Source organism: Lutjanus erythropterus, chromosome 3, assembly GCF_056507025.1.
Source record: "Lutjanus erythropterus isolate fLutEry1 chromosome 3, fLutEry1.hap2, whole genome shotgun sequence".
NCBI classification, from domain to species: domain Eukaryota; kingdom Metazoa; phylum Chordata; class Actinopteri; order Lutjaniformes; family Lutjanidae; genus Lutjanus; species Lutjanus erythropterus.
The window spans coordinates 28,570,843-28,596,576 of record NC_139319.1 but is presented as its reverse complement, the minus strand read 5'-3'; the positions used below and the strand labels follow the sequence as shown (position 1 = coordinate 28,596,576).

At 39.1% G+C, this 25,734-nt stretch overlaps 1 protein-coding gene across 1 annotated transcript in view; it reads left to right on the top strand.

Moving 5' to 3' along the window:
• Positions 1-25,734, top strand: part of sorcs3a (sortilin related VPS10 domain containing receptor 3a) — a 264,513-nt gene that overhangs the window by 225,430 nt on the left and 13,349 nt on the right. Inside the window, exons 19-22 of the mRNA XM_084715689.1 lie at positions 3,903-4,089; positions 9,999-10,132; positions 12,181-12,304; positions 12,831-12,943. Coding sequence (XP_084571815.1) covers positions 3,903-4,089; positions 9,999-10,132; positions 12,181-12,304; positions 12,831-12,943 — 558 coding nt within the window. The remainder of the gene's footprint in view (positions 1-3,902; positions 4,090-9,998; positions 10,133-12,180; positions 12,305-12,830; positions 12,944-25,734) is intronic.

Sequence of the window (25,734 nt, the reverse complement as noted above, 5' to 3'; positions counted from 1 at the left end):
CTCAATAGTTCTCCTTGTGTGAAAGAGACATAATTGAAAGAACAACTGTAATTATGTTACTATGTAATTATATTCAAGCACTATAATTATGCAGTCTAACTATAAACTTTGATGAAAATGAACATGCATTTGCTAGGAGCAAGAAAATCACTTCTTACATATTATTACATAGATGGATGCTGTGTTAAGTGCACATACATGTGGTGGAGTGTGTGCAGTTAACTTCTAAGATGTGGCTTTCATTTATGGTTTTCAACTTTGAAACTATATTACCAACTTAACACTGAGTCCTAATAGAGTAATCCATTGCTGCGAGTTCAACCTTAGTGGCAAAATTTTCCAAATGATCATTGTCAGCCCAACCATTGGATTAGCAATATCTTCGTCCCCCCTCCCAACTCCTCCTGTCCTCTCGTCTCAGCTGGGAGATGTGTGCAAGTGGCAAATTCGGTATGTTATGCATGCTGCGTGCATTCACTATGTCCAACAGACAACATAAACTCACAAGCTGTCTAGAAATAACATGTTCTGACACTTATTTTCCATTTTAAAATGGAGAAATACAACCGTACACCTTCTGAGTTCGGGTTTCTCTCTTTTACTGAACTATTACTGAGCTTGTTAACTCCTTGGAAAATACACTTTAATCAAACTCGACAGAAAAACGTGTAAAACACACCAAAACCGTCTCTGTTAGTCTGTCCACTCTTCCAATCACCAACTCTGGTTTGGTCAAATGAATCCTTAATTCTCCACATGAAAACAGTGTAAAGAGTCTGACTCTGTAGCCTGTTTCCCTCTCATTCGTCACCCAGATTAGCTCACTCATGGTCAGCAGAGTGGCTGTGAACTGTACAGCAGAGGCCGTCACTCTGCAGACTATTACATTAGCAAAATAAAATGACAAAAAATCGCCCTAAAATGTAAGCCAAAAAAACAATCAGCTATGGATTCAGCCCATCGTCAATAGACAATGTAGTCGTCCAGTCGCCCAACCCTAGTGACAAATCTGTACTATACACTATACAGACTTCCTTTGGTCTCGGAGGCTGGGATCAGTCTGGCCATGTTCACTAGGTGCTCTCTGTACATGAAGAGTCAGCTAGCTCCCAAGCTGACTGTTTTATGAGAAACATGTAACCAATAAGCGCTCCACTAGCTGTCTCACGGGAACTTCAATCACTCTCACAAGGAGCTATGGGAATCTTGTTCTTATGATTGTAGCCAACAATGAATTTACAGTGCCGTTTGTTTATTTATTTGTTTTTTAGGTTGGTGAGCATTTCTAGTCTGTGCCAGCAACCAGGGAGTTTAGTCTTTTTTTTGTCTTATTAAGTCTTTCTTTATTGTCAAAGTTACTTTTGAGCATGTGATTTGAGGCACTTCAGTTTAAGTAAATGGAAATTATTGTAGGTAGAGCTCTCGGGCAGCAATTCACACACTGGGAGTCTGATTTGATTTGGCCACAGTTTATAACAGTGCTTCTTGAATATTTTATGGAAGGTGGCAGTTAACCATATAATATGTAACACTTTGACATTAAAATGTCTTAAAACATAATAAACTTCACTGTCCAGCTGAGGAAGGAAAATTGTCTTTGGTCTCACACAAGAAAATACACAAACAAGTCCACATGGTTAAAACGTCACATTAACAGAACAAAGATCTCTTAATTGCACACAACAGACACTGCATTCATATGTTTAAAAATGACTAGACTAAACTTAAACACTTTTTTGAGTTGTGTACATTATCCCAAATGTTTCCAACCTTGTTCTAACCCAAAGAAATGTGTAACTTTATTTAAGTTTACTGCACATTTCATTTGGTCACCTGTTGCTATAACATCTGGGGAGACATGGGATACGCCAGAGTGACAAAGGAAGTCAGCAAACATGACTAAACATAATGTCAGTAGCACTTTAATACATTGCTTTGTTCATGAATGTGATTTGATTTCTGCCGGAGACACATCAGGTACGTTTTCATCTGCGGTGGTGGGTAATTAACAATGAAGACAATGAGAGCTGGTCCCAGCCTCCATGGGGCCCTAAGCAAAATTCTGCTAAGGGGCCCTCCTAACTGACCAGTGAGCCATATAAACCATTTACCATACAGTCACATCCCAGTGCTTCCACCACAGTCCTCCCTCCCCGGTTTGCTCCATCTGTTGGATAAGGAATAAGATCTAAAAATAAGATTTATATAGAACAGAGAATAGAATTTTCAGATACATGAATACTGACATTAACATGAATAAGATATTTTATAATATAGAAAATACTAAAACATAACACTGAGCTGTGGGTCTGCTGCTTGTAATTAGATGGATAATTGATTTTAAATTCAATATTTAATCAATCATCAGTGAATGTCCATTAATTTCAATCTTGCATTAGTCCAGAGTTGTAATCAGTGGTGGACTTTAACCAAGTACATTTAAATCAAGTACTGTACTTATTTTGTACTTTACCTGAGTTACATTTTACCCAACTTTATATTTCTACACTACATCCCAGGGGCAAATACTGTACTTTATAATCCACAAAAAGGCTATAAATAAATAGACCATGATGCATTGCTGTACATTAAACTAGCCAACAGTGGCCTCTAAAGTAGTTAAAATGAGTTAAACCTAGTAGCAGTAACATTAATACAATAATATTAATCCAAGAACATCAGACATAATAACACTGACAGGGAACATTAGAATTAATTTGGATTAATTTATGTGGTCTTGTTTCTGGCCACCTGGTTAATGTAAATCCATTATTCACTCTCCTTTCAAGTCTGTTTTTGGTTCCTGCAGCCTGCCTGAGCTTCCTTGAGTCTGGGGAGGAGGGGGCAGGGGGAAACAATTTTCTTCAACCATAGATTGTATATTAAATATGATTTCAACCTACTTAGGCACAGACAAAACATTCAGTGTCTCAGGAAACATAAATCAATGTCAAGCAGGAATAGTGTCCACCCAAGAAAGCATATCTGAGTACTGTATATTAATGAGCAAGCTTGAGACTGGAGGGTCAAAGGTTCAATCCACTAGACAGGATAAATCTGGGTGGGTAAAGTGAAAGGCACCACTTGCCCACCGTCATTACCACCACTGAGGTGCCCCTGAGCAAGGCCCTTAACCCCAGCAGCTCCAGTGGAGCTCCTCGGTGGCTGGCAGATCAGACTGTGATTGTACTCGGCAGCTTCAAGGTGTGAATGTCAAACTGTGTGAATGTGATCAAAGCGTTCCTGAAAAAGAGAACATAGCTGACAGTTAAACTCACCTGAATCGATGACAGTTAAAAAATATATGTTCATATGTTTGGCTCTGTGTATTAATATTTTTGGTTCTGTGTAATAATATTTGGCTTGCTGTGATCTGATCTCAGCCTTCCAGAGAAGAACAGTTTTTGTAGACTCTCTTTCTGGCTCATTAACAGCTCGTCTCCTGCTTCTTAAAGGGAGTGTGAATGGTCAGTACTGAAACCCACCTCAACTTCACCTGCTGATATTCTTCCTACTAATATCACTACATTAACATTCCTCTTCAGCGGTTTGCACCATGCTTCTACAGGATTATGTGTATGCTTCTGATCAGCTTCACTGCTACACTAGACTGTGAACCAGTGACGGAGACAGCAGAAGCCTTGTATAGAGGTTATGCACTTATCCTTAATATGTGTCAAGAAGTTCTACTTATGTCTGTCCCCATTTCAATGTCATCAGACCTCTGTTCTGTACATTGTCTGGATCTCAGTGTCATTTCTGATGGCATTTATTGTTTGGCTTGATTTCTTCTCCATCTGGTAGCTTCCCCCCTTTCAAGGCAGCCACCTGATGATTGTGTTTGGCCTTTATGCGTTAGTGAGGGTGGATTCTGAATGAGGTCTTGCTGTGCTGTGTTTCAGGGTGACTCTATTCGGACCAACATCCAGCTGGATTTCGGTGACGGCACGGCTGTGTCCTACTCCAACCTGAGCTGGACTGAGGAGGGGATCAAACATGTCTATAAGTCCGCCGGAATATTCCGTGTCACAGCGCTGGCAGAGAACACGCTGGGTTACGATACCACAACACTCTTCCTGCATGTCACATGTAAGTACTGCTGCAAACCATAGTTCACATGAGTGAAGAGTTTAAAATTCACCTGTAGTTATTACTACTACAAAGCAATGAAGACGTGCAATAGCATAATGCAATTTTCACTTAAAGATTCAAAGTAATAGTATTGGTAGTAGTAGAGGTAGTAGATATTGACAGTAATTGTAATAATTATAGTAATAGCAAGAGTAATAATGGTAATACACCCCTATCGTTACTACCACCAATAATAATAATAAAACTGAGTGGAAATACTGGGTGTTGAGCAGCCATTATAGTTGTCTTGCAGCCACAGATCCAGACTCTACAGTTCCAGAGGCAGAAGTAACTGTAGAAAGTGGAGGAACGGGAGATGAGAGAGATGAGGGAGCACAAAACTACGGGAGAAAGAAGATGTCGAGTTAGTAACAAGCATTGATGGGATAAGAGTGCATACAGTTAGAGAGTGAGAGGAAGAAAGAAGAGCTCAGTGCATCACGGGAGGCCCGAAAATCTAGGCCTATAGGGGCATAACTAAGGGATGGCTCACCTGAGCCAGCCCTACCTATAAGCACTTAAATGCAGAGAGGGTGTCTGGGAGCTGGTTCCACAGGAGAGGAGATTTATAGCTGAAGGCTCTGGCTCCCATTTTACTTTTGGAGACAGTAGGAGCCATGAGTTACCCAGCATTCTGAGAGCAGTGTTCTGCTGGGCTGATCTGGTACTATGAGCTCTTTAACACAGTGAGGTACAGAAACAGTTTGTAGTTAAGACAAAAATACATTACCTATCAGCTGTTTTTTAGAAGAGAATAAAAATTATTTAAAGTAGGGTTACTGTTCATGGTAAGTCATTTCTATCTTTCACACTGGTGCAAATATAGTTTAATACAACACTACAGCACTAATCTCCATCTTCATTATAATGCTTGTTTTTGACACCGTGCATTATGGGAGACGTGGGTTGTGGTGCAGTTGAATTGGATTGTGTTACTCTGACACTTACACAGGTATTTCTATTATTATTATTTTGTCCACCCAACTTCTATCACCAAGGGCAGGCTAAAGAAGAGAAACACCTCTCTGTGTAAGCACTGCAAACTGCAGCCTCCAAAATGTTCATAGATTTGAATAAAGGGCTCACCATAGACTGAATCTTTCTGAAGGGAGGGTTTGTTGCAGGACTGTTGCATAAGTTTTAGCTAGGTGGACCAACTTCTCCCTCTTTTGGCTGCTCCCCAATTAGGGGTCACCGCAGCGGATCATCTGTCAAACCGAGTCCCTCCTAACCCAGCATTTCTCATCTAATTTTGTGATCCACATATGTGATTTGGCATAGTCTTTTTACGCCTTCCTGCTCTTCCTGATGCAACCCTTCCCCTTTATCCGGGCTTGGGACTGGCAATTTGGAGTGCACTGGCTTGTGCATCGCCACTGTCTGGGGACAAACCCTGCAACTATGCAACTATGAGAATGTAAGGCGAGGGAAGCTTATTTATATAGCAGGTAATGTTATAGGTAATTCAAAGTGTTTTACATAAACATACATAATAAGAATAGATAATATTTATAAAAGAAAGATTTAAAGGGAAAAAACAAACAAAACAAACAAGCATAGAATCTGAAAGTTGCTTCTACATGTTTGGTTCTGACCCAGAGACAGACAGTAAGCAAACTCGTCCCAGATGGTCTTAGTGCTCTGTGTGTCTCGTAACAGAACAACATATCAGACACATCATGTATGTTGGCCCCAAACCATTCAGTGTTGTTGTGGGTCAATAATGAAATCTTGTGATCAGTTCTTTGATTTATAGGAAGCCAGTGCTCAAAGCTCAAAGAACTGGGGTGATGTGTTCTACTGTCTTGATTTAAATTAGGTCTCCGGCAGCAGAGTTTTGAATAAGCTGCAGTTCTCTGATTGATTTGTTACAGAGACTTGATTAAAATAATCAATTCTGCTAAAAACAAAGGCATGAACAAGTCTTGCTGGGACATGAGTCCATTGAGTCTAGCTATATTTCTTAGGTGACAGTAAGCTGATTCAGTTATTCTCTTGACATGGGTTTTGAAATTTAGATACCAAGATTTCTGATATGGGCTTCAAGATGAGAAATGACATCTGATTGTTCTTTTTTGGGACCAAAAGCAATTGTTTCCATTGTATCCTCATTTAATAGGACAAAACTGTGACTCATCTGATCACTGATTTGTTTGATGTACTTGTTTAGTGACTGCATTGGTCCATAATCATCTGGGTTATTGTTATGCAAATCTGGGTGTCATAATTATGATATGATATTTTCTTGTATACTTCACATGTCATGACTGATCAGATTTGTAGGGACAACTGACACAAAATAGCCTCTATCCTGCAGATAAGATTAAAGCAGTTAAGGGCTGTCCCAGTTTTACCATTATCTGTATTTAAATAGATATTGTTCAGAGCACTGTCAGTGCAATGATGTGTACATATATATATATATGTGTATATATATATATATATATATATATATATATATATATATATATATATATATATATATATATATCTGTTGCATACCCACACCTTGATTTAAAATGCAGTACATTTACTCAAGTTCTGTACTGAGTAATCTGAGATACTAAAGATAATTATTGTACTTTTTAGTCACTTTCCAGAAGTTTTTCATACCCTTTCTGTCCAGTAAAACCATGCATCTTCAAACTACACTGCTTGTAATACTTACATTCTTTTATGTAAGTAAGATTAGGACATTTACATATAAATGGAGTATTTTACCAGTGTGGAATTAACACTTTTACTTAAATACAGGATCTGAATACTTCTTCCATCACTGCCTAAAGCAGCAATGTGTTCTTTTCAGTTGTATATTTTATGTTGCCTTGCTCCAGGTGCTCAAGTGTGTTCAACTGAATGACAACCACACTGTTGATCCATGCTAAACTCATCTGAAGCGAACTGCACTGACCTATACACAGGATTATGTAACATAGCAGCTGTGATAAACACAACAACTTTTGGGAGAAAGGTCATAACAAACTTGCTTATGCAAGGTCTCACTGTGGGCAGAGACAGGGACTGAGAAGTGGGCCTTTAAGGCCACTGCAGCTAATTGCCAGTTATCTGAGGATACAACACCAAAACAATGGCTTTATTTTAATGTGAAGCCTGCATAGAAAATTACGGGATCGTCATGCTCTCCAGCTCCATTCAAACAGAAATGAAACTGTGCATCATTGTAGGGGTTCCAAGGGAATCATACAAGCTGTTTTCAGTATGTGTTTCCGTCTTGTTAGTTACTCTTTCATCAATTTGTTCGATCCATTTGAATTTAGCCTCTTGCCATCCTGAAGTGTCAGCCTGTCTGTACTGTATTCAAACATTTCCGACAGCAATAATTTTAGTTGGATTTATTTCACAGCGTAGGTGATGCTTTCAGGGGAAATGCCAAAAACTACTACAATGATTTTTCAGCTGAACATATTTAATACCAAATGAGTCTCTCCTCTTATTCACACATAGACACACATAAACGCGTGCGCGCACACACACACACACACACACACACACACACACACACACACACACACACACACACACACACTGAGCATCTCAAAGTGGGGATAAAGATTAGTTCTGGTTAAAGAGGATGAGCGCTAACAGAAGCCTTGGCGAGACGAACATCCCAGACCGCAGTACTACACAAACCTTTTCGTTGGAGTTTTTCCACGAAAGTAGTGTATTACATCTGTCCGCAGCGGGAAACTTTATCCCTGAGATTAGTGTAAAGCAACCTAGACCCCTGTCAGGTCCTATTAGGCTCTTAGCGGGGAGGTTTGCAGCATTACCCAGAAGGTATCATGTCAAAAATACATGATGGCGTCAACATATTTTCACTGTTAGAATGGGCCTTTTTTTAGGTGCCATCACCTTAGTTACAGACCCACAAGGACCTTTTAACATGAGGGAAATTTATGCTGTCACCAGTTTATACTGTCAGAAAATCATTTGATCTGCTGTCATTTTAAATGACTCAAGCCAACTTTTTGATGTGCAGTTCCAGGGGATGCATTTGCTCTTTTGCGGGCCTATAAATCACATCTGTTAGGAAATAATTGGTCAGGAGGGCTATGGTATCCACCAAAACCTATGTTTATGTATTCCTCAACTGCCACAGCAAGCAGGTTATTACAGAAATGTGATGTTGCCCAGCATACCATGTTAATTAACTTAATGAGGGATTTTTAGTGAACACCGATGCAAAGACTCAAAGTGTTCAGCTTGTAGCAACTAAAGTAGAAGAGAGCACTCAGTAGAGTGCAGAACTTTGCAAGGCAAATTAAAAAAAGAATATTCAAATTTAACCCTTTTGTCACCAACATTTTGATTAGTAACAAAATTAATTACACATTTTTTTCTCAATGACTGTAACAGAATACAGTTACATTTATTTTGTAATTTGATTGCATGTAACTGTTCACTCCCCAACACTGCTAGTAGGTAAGCCATATTTTTAGACTACCAGTTATTGATGACTTCCAGCCTCCACTGGCCAGTTAAGAGGAGTGAGGAGTCAGCAGGTGGTATAGGTTATATATAGGTTTAATATAGGTTTTTGAAAAATTGTAAATCACTGCAGCCATGAGAAGTCCTTGTGCATACAGTCATAAATGTGCACAGAAAATTTCATATGTCCAAAAAGCATACGAGATTAGTAGCAGACAAACTCCAACCCCATTGGTAACTCACACACATGCAACTCATTGCATTGTGCCTGGTGGAGATAAAGTTTATGGTTTTGGCGAGGTAACTCAGCGCACAAGGTGGGAAAGGTCATGGCCATTGTTGAAATAGCTCACTATATATGTCTTACCTATTAGGCACACCTGCCGACATGAAAGTCTGATTGATCCTTCCTAAGTCCCACCCCTTTTGGGACCTCAGTCAGCTTTCTCCATTCCTGTTTCCTATATTGAGATGCAATGTGCTAGGCTTGTCTATGTTGAAAAGAAAACCAAATCTTCGTTAGCCAAATGCTAGTAACTAGCTAACTAATCTGCATCAATCAGATGTAGTTAGCTAGCATTTCACTAACATTAGATAACTTGAGATGTGGCTATATGTTACGTTTAAAGGTCCCATAACAACATCTTTTGACCATTTTCAAAATTTGTTATTCTTTTCAGCATAGATGAGCTTACCACATTGCACGTAAGTATAGGAAAGGAGAAAGTTTTGCAGGGTACCAAGCTCGCTAAACTGTTATTGGAGCAAATTGCAAAAAGAGGCAGGACTTAGATACGATCAGTTGGGAAAGTCTGTCTGACTCAGCTTGCATTTATTTTACTTTGAAAAAAAAAAAAATAAGGCCCAAAAGTGGAAGAACAGTTCCATTACAGTATGATTTAGTGTTTGTTACCACTTGTTTTATTTTCTGGATCGCCCCTTATCCAGCTTCAAATACATAAAAAGTCCCAAGATGAGCAATTTAGCTGGTAATGATAATATTTCACAGTGAATGAGAAGTTTGGTGAAATTGCATCACAATGCATTACGAAAACTTTGAAATAATTCTCATCCATCATTCCATATTAATGCACAGTTGGCAACAACTTGAAAGTAATTCTTATCTATATTTGTCCCCAAAATGTTTGCATTTGTCCAAACATCCATTTTTCATATTCACTTATTCTGTTCTGAGGTCTTTGGACTGTGGGAGAAAACCTGAGCACACTAAACTGTTATATAAAACTGATGCTGTTCTTTTTCTCCTCCTGAAACAAGCTTTATACCTCATGTACTTGTGATTTGTGATCTTGCCAATTAGCCTTTTCTTAATTGAAGGAAAAGCACGCACAGTCAAGTGTGCCTCATTAGAAGTAGTCATGCATGATATCAACTCCTCTGTGGTGTTTCTTTCTTAGGTCCAGTGGAGCATGTCCAGCTTCTCGCTCCCTTCGTGGTCATAAGGAACAAGGAAGTGAACATCACAGCAGCGGTCTTACCCAGCCACTCACGCACTGTCACTTACTTCTGGTGGCTTGGCAACAATACTGAAGTAAGTTTCATCAATGTACATTTCTGTATTGCATGCTGCTTATGTTTATCTGTGTAATTTCTATCTAACTCTGAGAGTATTAGTACAGGTCGTGTGTACAGTGTGAGCTTCCACTATCTTGACTATCAGGTTGGTGTCCAAGTTTGGTTCCAGTTTGCTTCAATCAGTCATGTGACTTTAAGTTCTTTCAAACAGGGAGCAGTTGCAGCCCCCGGCCTTCTGCTATCCAATTAGACTAAGCTCATCACACAGCTAAATAGAATGGGTTGTAGCTTAAAATAGAGAAAATGGTTAGCAGCGTGATAGGATCAATATGGCAGCTTGTATCATAAATGTTGTTTATTGTCACATACCAGATAAGCTGACTTTGAAGCTGATGTTGCTCCCACACCACCTCTCTTTATTGATCTGTCTGTTCCCTGCTGGTGAAGAGGTGTATAATTCAGGCAACTAGATACCTGTAAAATCAGCTCCTGTATCATTTCCTTCACTGTAGTTTATAGCAGCAAGTTGGAAAAGTTGAAATATCATAAACTCTGAATGCAGTCATACACGTTCATGGGCAAGGAGAGGGAGGGTGGCTAGAGTCTACAGCCAGCTAGCAGTTCTGTGAGGCTGCATTTAGACACTGCTGACATGCTGACCTCAGTTTAGCATGTTAACATGCTAACATTTGCTAGATAGCAGTAAACACAAAGTAGGCCTACTGCTGAGGCTGATGGTAGTGTCATTAGATGATGGTGCTAAATGGGAGTGTGGTCAGGGCATTCCTGCAAAAGAGAACTGTTTTAAGTACCAGATGTGCTTGGCTGCATTTGGGACCCTGGTGTCCTGCATTTACAAGTGACGGATACATTGTTATTGGCTGTATACTGGAAAGTGTATGAATCCCATGTGTAAACAAACAGAACTCATGCCGCCAAGGTCAGGTGATGTTAATTTGAAATCTGATCCCAAGTTTGACAATATTCTTTTACAGTTAGCTTGTTAACATTAGCGAATGGTTACCTACCAAACTAAGAACTCTGGATCAAATATTATGTTGATAAAACTTGACAATCAAAGCTTAAACAACAAATGTTAAATTTTATAAAGTACTATGACTTGACAGCTTTAATTTTGCAAATAACATGTAAAGAAAAGAAAAAAAATGACTCTAATAATATATCCTCTTGTTTGTAATAGCTCCTTTCCGAATCATAACCAATCATAATGTGTATGTCATTTGTAAATGCTGGACCTAAGTACATCTCATGTTGAGACATCAATCTGGACCAAAATCGTGGACTGACATTACCACCCCTAAAGTTGTCTTCCTAGCATGGCTAGAAGGCATTATTTTCAATCTTAATACTTAAAGATAAACCAAACTAATTCTGAAGTCAATCTAAAATTCTACAGTACCTTCCCTACTTTAAAGGAGCTATATGTAAGAATTGTCCACCTGTCATATTTTCTGGTTTTCTTTCTTTCTTTCAACAAATAGCTAATATTTTAAATAGCAAATATTTTAACACAGTCAATAACGGTATACAATTAGTTACCATTATAAGCTATTACCAGGCAATGTCAGAGTTAACAGCTGTTTACTAGTTTACCAGTCTAGAAGAAATGTTGTGACTGGATGATACAGCGACTCACTATCGCCTCTTGAGATACAAAGTGTTATTACGTGACATGATGAGCTGGGGCTAGCTGGTTAGCATGCTATGTTCAGTCGCCATGTTTGCAACACAATAAATAGATATCTTTGACAAATCACTAAAACTGTTCTTTCTTTACATTCTGTTGATGAATTTAGTTAAATTTTGAGTGTTTTAAACAAATATTCTTACAATTGGCTCAGTTCCTTTAACTAAACTTCAAATTGCTCTCAAACAAATCACAGTTTTGATCATCTATGTGTCACACCACTGTTGGATGAAGAAACCAGACTCAACCTCGGATAAACACCCTGATGAAGGCTGAAAATGGTGGCCTTGTGAAGAGAGGTGCCATGTGATTGAGAATTGTGACAATGTACGTACCTGTATCTTTTGTACTTGCAGCCAGTCATAACACTGGATGGGAGTATCTCTTACACCTTCTCCACCGAGGGAATGCACACCATCACAGTCCAAGTGGCTGCATCCAACACCATACTGCAGGATACCAAGACTATAGCAGTCAAAGGTCAGTTTCCTAATAGTGTGCTGGAGCCCATAGTAATGTCTGTATGACTGGCATCTCTTTAGCTGTTTAATATGAAAATGTAAAATTGCAGTTTTATGGAGAGCACTTTTAGAATACATAATTTTAGTCAGCTGTCATATTGTCTGACTGTGCGTGTGTAAATTGTTTCTGAAATAAAACTGCTCCTACTTGAGTAAAATGTATCACATTACTGTTAGAACCTCTAAAGAATACATCTTCATTTGAAATGAAGTGATCCGACTGCAAGTATCTGTAAAATGCAATGATTTATTACCAGTGGATGGGTTGGCGTGAAGCTGTGACATTTTCTAATTATCTAGAAGTGCATCTGGTACATTTAGCCAAAGGGAAGTGCAGGGGATATGAGAAACCCTCCTCTTTTCATCAAGTGTTAACTACCTGAAACTCAACTTGAGCAAAATGACAGTTGGCACTGCTCCCTAAGAATAATGCCCCCGGATCCGAGTGAATTAATGGCTGATTCTCCCCTGACTCTCCTCGACAGAATTCTTCAAATCTCTACTTTTATCTTTCTCCCCTAATCTGGACGAGTTCAACCCCGACATACCCGAGTGGAGACAGGATGTGGGGAGAGTAATTAAGAAGGCTCTGCTCCAAGTGAGTGATTTTCATTTTCTTTGTCCTTACTACTCTCTTCTTTCCTTCCATCCCTCTGTCTGTCTTTGGTATCTTCCCTTCCAGTCTTTTTATCTCCTATTTTTCATGCTACTTCTCAATTATTTCCTACACCCCTATTACCTTTGCTGCCCAATACTCTGGGCTCATTGATGCGGCAAGAGAACGCCCTCGGGCCACCCTGTGATTCATCATCAGACAGGTGTGAGGACGCCTATGCTTCCCCTCTCTCCAAAGATGGCTTCATGAGCACTGATTCCTTAAATTTAAGGGGGCTCGTTAGGGACCTGCGATTGACGATGCCCATCACCGTGTCTAATTTGTGTGTCTGCATGTGTGTTAGCATACGAATGTAGGAGGGATAGGAGGAGCAAGTACTCTCAGTGCGCGTGGGAAGCTCACCCATCATTGTTAAGTGCTACTCATCTCCCCATTCACAGCTCATGAATAGCAGACCGCATTTGGTTGTGCTGCGCTCTTGTCCATCTTACCAACATATTGAGTGTTAGAGCTGCAGGTGGGCGCTTGTGGAGGAATATTTAAATCAATGGAGGGCATCTCATGAGTAACCTGGATAACACAGACTGAGGCTCATGTTTTTGAGCCGATTGATTTCCCTTTTCCTGGACTGCACAGCCTCCGAGACTGATGGTAGGCAGTTTGACAGGGAATACAGTACCAAGTTTGTTTTCTTGCTGGCTTTGGCTCCTGGCACCCCGGGGCTGAGTCAGCTAATTAGGCAGCTAGCTCTATGGCTAACTGAGCTAATTAGCTAACACCAGCTACAGATGACATCAGACAGCAGTTAGCCCACTTTAGCAAAAAGTAAACTAGATGAATCACCTTGATATTGTACTCTATCGTCAAAGTGGCCCTTAATGACATCAAGTCCAAATGGTACCGGCTCTGTTGAAGGCCAGGAAATGAGTCATGACACTGTTACAAAAGTATTTGATAGTGTAATCAAACTTAATGACATCTTTATGACAAGTCTGAAACATACCACAGGTCAAGGAAAATATTCATGACACACACATGTAATGTTAAAACAGTTTCTTTAAGTCTGATAATGTCAAACGTCAATGTGAAATGTTAGTGTCATAACCATGTCAGTGCAATGACAGTCTTTTCTGAGAAAAATATTTAAAATGTTTCCTCATGATATTGTTTAAGAACAGAAGTAATGGGTTTATGCCAAATTATTTAGACTGAATCAATATGAGCTCAGCAACCATGTAGACACACTTGTTTTGTTTATGTTTGAATTCACTCAACTGAGTGTAAATTTTACTCTTTAATTAATTACCAGGCTTATTGATGCATTCTCAAGCTATTAAAGGTTTGTTGTACCTCACTAATCACGCAGCTCGGATGAAAACGAGCATGTTCTGAGTCTTAGCACAGTCATGGTTAAACTTTCAGTATGTAAAGGAAGTTTTGTGCACATGGCTAAAATTTATATTCTATTTAGGCCTCCTATTGTACAGTTGCAATCACTGACTTGGGATATACACTGATGCCAGGAGTTTTTGGTAATCTGCCACCTGTTTTATCTGTACAAGAGTTTTTATTCTTGTTTGACAGTATGTCACCATTTGTCTCAGGGCTGCATTGATCACATTGTTACAGAGAATGTTTAATGTCAGTTGGCTACTTTAAGTTTGTCATCTCTAAAAAGCATACTGTTCAGTTTTCTCTGCTTAAATTGTAAAGTTAATTTGATCAAGACTTGATAGTTTGTCCGTTATTATCCCACTTCACAGCAGGCTGAAAACAAGGGAGCCCTAGACTTTCTTTGGGCCTGAAGGCTCCTTGTTCACTGTGTGGGAGTTCACTGGTGCATACAGAAATATATGCAGAAATACCAACAATTTGCAATCCATTAAATCACTACAAAACTCGATATAAATAATATATTTAACCCATATAATATTTAACCTATCCAAAATAGTCCTCCCACAGGCGACCCTGCACCGGTCATGGGAGACTGTTGTTTACATAATCTTGTTTAAACTGATCCAAAATGAAACACATAATAGCAAGAGCAGTCTTTCTTTTGCAGCTGAAAGCTAAGGCTTCTGTCTTTTGTATCATCACACTGTACGCTCATGTTGGAGGTTGATCACATCGTTATTTTACTGCAAGTGCAGTGCAAAACATGGTGCTCTGCTGCAGGGAAGTGATGCCACGGGTACAGAGAAGCAGGTGGATATTTCATGTCAGAGAGAGAGAGAGAGAGAGAGAGAGTCGTTCGTTTTGAGCATTTGTTAGTTTTGTTATATTCATGTTTTTATAGTATTGCTTTGGATCAATACGTTGTGTGTGTTATTTATACAAATTTGATGCAAAAACTATTTACTATTTCATGAATATTTGTTTGTATTTTTTAAATATATTGACATTTTCAATAATTTTATCAGCAATTATGATTTATTGACTTACATAGCCTTTTAGTATTTGTCTTATAGTTCAAGGATAGATTCATGTTTTTTTCAAGCCCATTTTAAAAATGACACATGTATTATCCAAATATGCATTGAAAGATTTATTGGTTGCTATATCCTTTCCTCAAGTCCTTACTGGCCATAATGATATTCCTAACATGATTTCGGCGTAAGTGATCGGGGGACAAAATCTGGAGTCCTTGTTCCATGCAAAAGTGCATTCTAAAGTTTATCTAATATGAGGCTTCAGTAGTCTGGGTTACTCAAATCAAGCAAATATCTTCCAATGTCACAGTCTTTTAAGCAAAAGTTCCCCCCTCTGTGATCCCACAGACAGCCTTTCCGTGCTGAGCTGCAGTGGAGCAACAGTGACACAAAGAGCTTCAGATAAACTTTGGGATGTATTTTTACACAGAATGAAGATTGTGGATTTTGTCTTCATGAAGACAAAATCCACAAAACTTACATGGCAATTGATTCAAGGATCTCCTTAGGGGCAGTAGGACAAGGATGAAGGAATACAGCAAGAAAAAGCTGTTGTTCATATGTGCATTTGACTATTGTTTTAAGACAGACGTAAACATTTGTGAACCAGTCCTTTAAAGGAGCTATATGTAAGAATTGGTGACCTGTTTACATACTCCAAATAAACAGGGGGCAGCCCATCACCAGAAAGTTAAGTTAAAGTAACTGCTAAATGCTGATAAATGTAGCTGCCTTTATCTAATTCACTCAGTTCATGTAGCAAGCAGTCCTATTAACTGACTGTCCTGACCGGGAGCTCAGAGCACATAGGAGGCGTTAACGTTTACACCGCCAACACAAGCTCTGGACTGTCAGGAGAAGGAAATTTTTAGTCCCAGGTCGGTGGGGACCCAACAAGGAATACTGGCAGGGAGCAATGCTGGAATGGGCATTAGAACCTAAGCTGGGTGAGCAGGCAGTGGAACCTGGGTTGAGTACTTATCCAGTGAACATGACCAGATCAGGACTGAACACAGCCTCCTGAACTGACGGAGGCCAGTTTGACAACAGGGAATACAGTATTGAGGTGATTTACTACCACACCGACCAGGACTCTGACACTGGGGTTGACGAAGACATGGCATGTGGGAACAGAGGCCATGATGCATATGGATGCAGGGTCCGTCATTAAGATTTTTTTCTACTTGCCCCATCTAAATTCCTACTTGCCCTGCCTAGGAAGTTCTTTTCCTGGCTGTGTGGTGCATATTTTCATTCACAATTTATTTCTAACTAAAATCCATTGCCTGTTGACTGTATAAAACATTTTAGAACACTTCTTTCTTCAGAAAGCAGTATTTATTAGCTATATTATAGCTTACAAAAAAAGTGATAAAAGAGATAAAGACATTGTAAAGAACAGAGGGGATAGGACCAGAAAAGTTTTGTTTTTAAACTTCCTCTTACCCCTGTTGCACATACTAGGGTTGGGCGATTGGATGAATACATTGTCTATCAGCGATGGGCTGTATCCCTCACCAATTGCTTTTTTTGGCCAATTTTTAGGGCTGCATTTGTCATTTTATTCTGCTAATGTAATAGTCTGCAGGGTGACAGCCTCTGCTCTGTACCGCGCTCTCATCCAGCAGCGCAGTACACACCCACTCATCTGACCAGCTGGGTGAGGAGCGAGAGGAAAACAGCCTGCAGACTCAGACTCTTTACACTGTTTTCACGCCATGAATTAAGGATTCATTTTGACTAAACCAGAGTTGGTGATTGTTGGAAGAGTGGACAGACTAACAGACAGTTTTGGTGAGTTTTACATTCCACCTATTTAACACCATCGTTGCCATGGAAAATGACCCATTTTTATTGGCTTTAGCCAAGAATTCTCTGCAGACAGTGCAGTACATAGCCAGTATTGTAGTGTCCTACTCCACCCATGGATATATTTATTTCTTTCCACAAAGAGAGAAATGTTCTGCATCTCTTTTCTGTCTCCTAAGCTAATTTTAGCTAACTTTGGCTGCGAGCCTTCTGCCATAATGTTTGAATGAACATCTGACGTTTGCACGTTAGCAGAGATGCTAACCTCAGCCAATGGATGCAGCGGCACACTGTAACTGGCCACTGTGGGGCTCCGTAGTAACAGAAACAAGAGAAGAAAAACAAAATAGTGATAAAAAAAAAATTATCCGAGTTGGTACTTGCCTGATCAGGCATGTCTGGGCAGGTTTTGCTTGCCCAACAATTATTTTTAATTGCCCCGGGCATTTGGGCAACTATTAATGTCGGACCCTGGGATGAATAGGGGTGCGAATGCAACCACATAATTTAAAGCAAGTATATCTCTGCCATAAGAGGGTGTTTGGGCATCAGTCAGTGCCCACTGCCAGCGGCCTGAGCAGGGGTTATAATGGGTCAGCTGCAGGGTTCCAGGATCCAAACCCAGCAAGAAAACCTCCTCAGTGTTGTTGGACTGAGAGCAGACTGAATGCTGCAGTGACTCATTGTCACCTTTTGAGGTACAAAGAAGTATTATGAGACAAGATGGGCTGGGGCTCGCTGGTTAAAATGCTAATTTCAGGAGATATCTCTGTCACACAATGCATTCTCTTGATAATTTCAGTTCATTTTTGAGTGATTTGATCTAAAATTCTTTTGCTTAGCTCGTCTAACCAAATACTCAAAACAAATTATTAGTCACTGATTAATACATTCTGGACATAATGAACAGAGAAAGGAAGTAATGAGGTTCGGGTTGAGTTAGAGTTAGGGTTAGTCAGTTGCGCCCCACAGGTCACTTTGGCTTCAGGACCCCACTGCCGGTCGATCCGGCCTTGGCTAAAAAATATGAGTAAGCCTTATAGTATCAGCACATGGTGCACTGCAGTAACAGCTTTAAAATAATGTACCTAAACACTGTATATATGTGAGTCATGTTCAGTTCTTCCTCTAAAATAATGCTTGTCTTGTTCAACTACTTTTCTCCATTACATCACCACCTACACCTGACTGCACTGAGTTCACGACACAGATGTCTATCTTTTTTCATGTCGCCTTAGCTTACTTAGTGAGGAGAAATCCTAATGTACAAGAGTCAAAAGTAGAATTAGTGAGTTGATTCAAAATAATAGAAAACAAGAATCTTGATTCTGACCTGAATTGGTTTTAATCTCTGACACCTTGCTTGCCCGTTAATTGATAGAGACAACTGTTATTTTAGAGGGAGAAGCCCAGTGTATTTAAATTGGTTCATTCAGCTTGTCTATGCAAGACCATGTAGAGTTTTAGTGCCACAATATGCACTGAATGATAAAACTGGGATTACAATACATAAGCATCCTTATAGGCAGTCTCTCTTGAAGTGAAGTATTAAAATGGAACAGAGGGTGAAAATGGTGGCAGTTCCAATATGTGTGTTTTTATTACATTACACTTGCGGATAGTGGCTGATGTGTCACTTTTGTTTGTATTCATCTTTTCATATTATCCTGTTAGAGTTTGACATCAACTCCTACCCATATGATAGGGTCGTAGATCTGTTTATGAGGCTGAAGCTGACACAAAGTTCATCTCCAGACAAACACATTGTCCAAGCGGTGACAGGAAGGGTTATTTTTCCTCTATTTTGTTATGGTTGAGAACTCTTGCTTGAGACAGAGGCCAGTCTAGAACTGATGGCTTTTCAACATAGTAAACAACTCCCGAAACAATAAAACAGGAGATGAGAGAGGGGAACAACTTGCAATTAAAGTCAAGGTCCATTTCACTGAGGTGCCGTGCCGTGTAGCCCTGTTGCAGAATCTTTCAAGTCGTGACTTTGCACTCTTTGCCTAGGCTCATTTCTGTGCCACTGCCTCTTCTAGTCCTGAATGCGCATTCAGTAATGGAGGTTATTTCATTCCACTCTGTCTATCTTCCGCTGCCTCCCTCTCACATTCCCTTAACGTTCAAACTCATACAGTTTACAATGTTCATACTCCCCCATAGCTTTCCTTGAAGGTTAATGCAAGCTATCAAGCTATCATCTCCTTATTGCTTCCCCAAAGGCACTGAAGTACTTTCTCATCCAACTCATGCATGGTAAATCATGCACAGTAATGTGATATTTTCATCTTTTCACTCTGATTCAATTCAACAATTATAGCGTTGATAGTTAACTTACTCTCAAATGACTGGAATGCATATTGGGTTTTAAGATTCCCTGCACAAGAACTGAAACACAATCTGGACTTTAATTAAAAACAGAATTAATTTCATAAACACATTGGCTGGAGTTAGCATTAGCACTGGTTAAAGTGATCATAGATGAGAGTAGCCTAATATATAGCCTGGAGGGTGAGCAACACATTGACTTAAATTTTGTAACATTTTTGTAGCAACACTCAAGAGTGTTGTCATGACTCAAAGAATAAGAACGACAGTCAGCTGATCCACCATATTGGCCCAGGCTTAAATATCTCAACAGTTATTGCAGCCCTAAATATTCCCTGTAGGTGATTCCTTGTGGCCATCAAGTTCTGTCCCCTTTTACAACACATCATAGCTCCACAGCTCCCTATTCCTTCACGCCTTGTAGGTAAAGGTTCTACAAACAGTGAACATTACTCATTGCTGGCTAGTGACTGATATGTCAGGGCTACTGTGGTACGGGTTTACAAAGTCTACTCAGAGTGCTAAAGCAGTCCTTACATTAGAACCAGGAACACAAAAGGTGGACTATGAAAACAAACAAAGTTTAAGTGCCTAGAGTTCGACACACGACACACACTGCTGTGTGCGCTGCCAGCTACTTCAACTAGCCAAGACATCCAACTTATTCTTCATATGAGGCAATGACTTTAGGAAACACCACATCACAAATCATGAGAAAAGTGGACGACACAATTGTCACAGTTAAGGAAAGCTGTGTTGAGTTGTATTAAATTTCCTTTTTAGTATTGTTTTTTATAAAAGTTTACTTTACAAGGGTTTGATGGTCTGTGGGACTAGTACTTCATGAATTGTTGTGAATTTTTTGTTCATACATTAATGATCTCCAGAGGATGAACCTCAGTAGCTTGGAGATCCCCTGATTTTTCCTTTCATGCCAACATGAGGTTGATATTGTTGGTTTTTGAGTCAAATATCTCAACAACTTTTGATGAATTGCTGTGAAATTTGCAACAGATATTCAAGACCTCCAGTGTATGAATCTAACTGATGAACTCTTACTGTATCTCTCATCAACAGCAAGTTAAAGTTTCTAATTTTCAAAGGAAACAGGAAATGTTAACATGCAATTTTGGTTTATTGGTATAAATCAAGTTTTTGATATGCATTCATGGTCCCCAGACGGTGGATCCTAATGGTTTTAGTCAAACTGATCAGGTCAGTTTTTTTGGTGGAACTGAATTTCTTGACTACTGCTGGGTGGATTTCAATGAAATTTGGCTCCCAAAGGAGGGACTGTAATAACTTTGGTGATTCCTTGCTGGCCTTTCTTGTAAAAGAGATTTTAAGGAAGCAAACTAACTTTGATCTTTTCCTAAACCTAACCAAGAAGTTTGGTGCCTAAACCCACCCAAGACTTTTATTTTCAAACTGTAACAGGACGCGCATATTTAAAATTGCTAACTTGACCGTGAAATGTGAATGACAGTGGCTAACAACTTAACTGCCTTGAGACCATGTTACATCATCAGGTCAAACTTTTCATTTGTCCAATATGTTGGTTTTTGACTCAATATTTGCAAAACCAATAACATTGCCATTATCCTCAGCTGTACTTTTTATAGTGCTAATTTGCAAATGTCAGCATGATAACATGTTAAATTAAGATGATAACCATGGTAAACATTATAGTTGATTAGAGCAACATGTCAAAACTGTTTTTGTGAGCAGGTTGGCATGATCATGCTAACATTTAGCTTAAGGTACCACATTGCCAGCTTCAAAACAGCCTCACAGAGCTGCTAGTATGGCTGCACATGCTTTGACTGCACATTATGGATGAACACTGGATTATTCTGATAAAGCAGTGCCTTAATATCATGGAATTGCCAAAAAAATAAGATGTCAAGGCGTTTATCAGTATTAAATTGAAACTAAAACCTATAAATGCAAAAGTAAGTTGTTCAAGAAAAAATACTGTATATACTGTATCTGTAGAGGTGTGATACCTTTCAGTTTGCATGTGGTTTCATTTCTGTGCCTCTAGAGCTTATCTTCTTCAAATACAATTTCTTCAAATAAACTTGCAAAATATTGCACTGTGGAATCTTTGTATCAAACCAAATTGAGCCAAGCTTCCCTGCAGCAGGTAACCACGTCTTCGTGTTTGACTGTCTCACCTTTCTCTCTGCTTCCCATCTCAATCTGCTTTTTGTATCCAGCAGTACATTTGCAGAGCATCAAAAGGGAGCTCTCCAAAGCAGGCAGCCAGCTTTTTAAACTAATGACTGATTGCAATGAGAACAAACATGGTCAAAGTGTATTGATTTTTTTTTTTTCAGGGGCTATTGCCTCTTCTGTCATCCTATTCAATTTATCTCCCCCTCGACCGGCCCTTCTCTCATTGCGAGTCATGCCCACGGTTATCATTTGTCCACTACTTTGGTACTCAAATAGTGATTTCTGTGCTTGATAATTGATGTGTCTTGGCTATACCCACTCCATTGTCCACCCAGGCCACTGAGAAAACATAAAAACATCACAGGCTCTAAAATGAAGAGTGATCACCAGCCAGGCCCTGCCTCACTTGCTTGCATAAACTGGTTAAAAGCTAAGGGCTAAAAAAAAAAAGCTTTTCTGGACACAAAACCAGAAACATTTGCTTGGCTTCCCCCTTTTTTTATCAAAAGAAACATAGGCTTTTGACATCCTTGCCAGGAAACTTTCACCAGATTGTCCGGTTTCACCTTTTGTTTGTTTCAAATGAGCTAGTTATATGCTTGAAGGCAGTCTGGACATTGACATATAGTTTTTATAGTTATTAAAACCTTTCCATACTTGCTGTCCTGTGAGAACCATGTGTCTCCAAAATGTATTCATAACAAAGATAAAATTGTATGGTCTCGTGTTTTGTGAAAGTATTTTCTAGGTAATCCAATGGGTTGTTAATGGTTTATTTAGCTTACAAAATGCTTAGATCACACATTTTGAAAATATGCAATGCATAGCTGTCCTTAAAGCAATATTATTAACTTAAAATACATTCCGAACACTTGTTCTTACACTGTGTAACTTGGCTTGAGCAAGTACGATCTCCTGCAAGAGTTGTGTTAGCCAACTATGGGTCTTCACCTAGCTAGGACAAGAAGGACCTAGTTTGGTATTCTCATATCAGACTGAAGAGGATGTTGATGGAGGAAGCCAAGAAAAGAAAAGTGTGACTGAGCAAGAGGCTGGAAAACCACTGGAAAACAGCAATGCAATGTTATTCATAAAACATAGGATGTAGCCTTATTAGGGTCATCCCTGTTACAGAGTTTGTGTTTTTCAGATGCTAAAGAGTTTTGTCTTAGAATAGCATGCAAATAATAATCATCTCACCTCAAAAATTTTAGTCAGTCATCATCAATTGCATGCCGATCAAGCCTCGAAAGTTTACAACCTTGCAAACCAACATCAGTTAGCATGTACTAAATACAGCTGTCCAGTGTATCTTATGTGGAATTTACCTTCCATCACGTCATCGACAACATTTTATTTGAATATACAAATGCCCTGCATTCAAACTTAGATTAGCAAACAATGCATGGGGCTGAAAATGCTAACAGTATTTCAGAAAACTGAAACTTTCCTTTGTTCTTTGTTTTTTTTAAAATTATTAATCATCTCCAGTGTCACAATAAATAAAACTATCCCGTATTACTACTCTACCCTGTCCACCGACAGGGTTCTTTAGCCTTTGACATCACCTTTGCTGGGTCCCAATCCTTCAGCTTGTAAACAAATGCACGCATACAGGTATCCAACATTGATTTGCTTCTTACTGACGAATCCGCAATAAAATGGGAAGCTGATGGGAATTTAGTAATTACAGGTATCCTGCCATACAAGTAAACCCAGATGTTAGAAATGTTGACCTGATAATCTAAAGGGAAGACTGAATGTCTGTACCAAATTTCATGGAAATCCACCCAGTTCATGTTAAACTCCTTCTGGTTTGTCAGCCCAACCCAAACCTACCAGTAGACCCAAACACCCCAGCAAAGAGCTGATACTCAGCAGCCGATACTTGACCTGGCCTCATATCTACCTTTCATCTGCTTAGGCTGAACTGCTATAGCTGGCTTCACTGACTGCCTATGAAAAGCAGTTTCAGTGTAAAGATACTCATGTTGTTCAATTGTACAATATGAACACTGAGTCTGACATGTTGAAGAAAAACCTGTTCTCTTTTATTTCCTGAAAAAATTACACTTTAAAAAGTAGGGTGTTCTTGCATTTGTTAACTAGACATGAAGGTCGTTATACATTCAGCATTCTGTCTTTTTGTATCTCTCACTCTGGTGCTGTTTGGGTGTTTTAGCCCTTTTTGTCACCTCTCACTCTCTTATTCTATCTCTCTCATAGAGAACAACAGAAGAGCAGTAATTATAAGGGTTACCTGAATGTACAGTTAACTGCCACTGTTCCAGAGCATTGTTTAGGGTGGGTTAAAACACCAATGCATTAGTGAATGCAAAGTCTCTGTAAGATACTAAAACTAGGAGGCACATATAAGTTCCCAAAGTCCTATGTTCACAGAGTCTTAGGTTAGCATGGTTCTACGTTCCCGAGGTCCTTTATACCCAGGGGCCTATGTTCCCAAGGACCTAAGTTCCCAAGATCCTAGGTTCTCAGGGTATTAAATCCTCAGGGTCCTACATTCCCAAGGTCCTAGGCTCCCAGGTTCATTCATTCCCATGGTCCATAGTTGCCAGGGTTCTACATCCCCAAGGTCCTAAATTCCCAAGGTCTTAAGTTTCCAAAGTCCTATGTTTCCAAGGTCCTGTGTTCTCTGCTAACATCTAACCATAACCCATTCTGTGCTATAAAGTGCTGTGGAACATAGGAATGATCCCCTTAAAACTGATGTTCCAGGTGGCATTCCTGTAGCATTTTTCTACTATAAAATATTAGCGTTTGAACTTTCAGTTCTTACAGTTGTACAAGTGTATTTTTCGAATTTTGCACTGATGGATTCAAATAAAATTAAAGTAGAGGAGGTCTCCTCCTATATTTACAAACTAAAACTAAAATCATCTTTGCTGTTGTTTGAGTTTTATGTCATTTACCTCTAACTATGATTTAGACTTCAAAACACTGAAATATAGTAATTATCCAAAGCAGACATTTATTTATTTATTTATATATATAATTTGTATGTTTTCAGCATTTACTCAAAATGTGTTTGAAGTTCAACAGCAAAAAAACCTTAAAACTTATTCTATACTTAATTTAAAATAAAACTGAAAATACAAATTAAACATATTGACAGGCACATAATATTAAGGCAACAAATACCTCATGAAAAGACTGAAAAAATCTGCTACTTAAAGATGCTTACCAACGTCTGAACCAATGCTGCTTTTCTAGCCTGAGTGCTGAGCATATACAACCACTTAGCCTCCAGCAGAGATGCACAGGCACACAATTATATCTGACTGAGGCTTTGAGTACATAATTATGTTCTCTCTTAAGATTTAAAAGTAACTTTTTGTGGAACCTTACATTAAATCCTGCAATTCTTCAACAGGTATGCATTTTCTAGTTGCATTTTAATGTGAAGTGCACTGAGTTTATTTGAAATGAAAAGCACTTTATGGATAAAATGTTCTAACCTTGTCTTACCAGAATGCATAGCATATCCATCCTTGGCTGTTCGGTTAGTCAATATACATAAACTAACATACTAACTACTGTTTTGTTGCAGTGGAGAACAACAGCAGCTACAACTGAAGTGAACTACAGTTCAGACAGTCAATTTAAGTCTGTCGCTACACTCACATGGCTTAAATATATCCACTAGCAGTGTTACAATACTAAAAATATAGTCAATGCCAACACTGGTGCAATTCCATGATTCTCTGTACATTTCTCTGTGCAATTCAATACCATGATAAAAACAAAACAATAAATCTTATGTACAATTTTTGATGACAGATGACACAGAATGAATGGTAAGGAGTTAGGATGTTAGCCTACAGCTATGAGCTACGGTTACATAATGTTTGCCTAAACACAGTAGCCTTTATTTTTTCAGCTACTGCAAACGTCACAGAACATAGTCGGCTCCAAAGAAATGCCATGTATGTAACATTAGTATGATTAAATCTCAGTCACCATCTGGAAATAAATCTTCAATGTGTTGTTCATCCAGGCTTTGTTCTT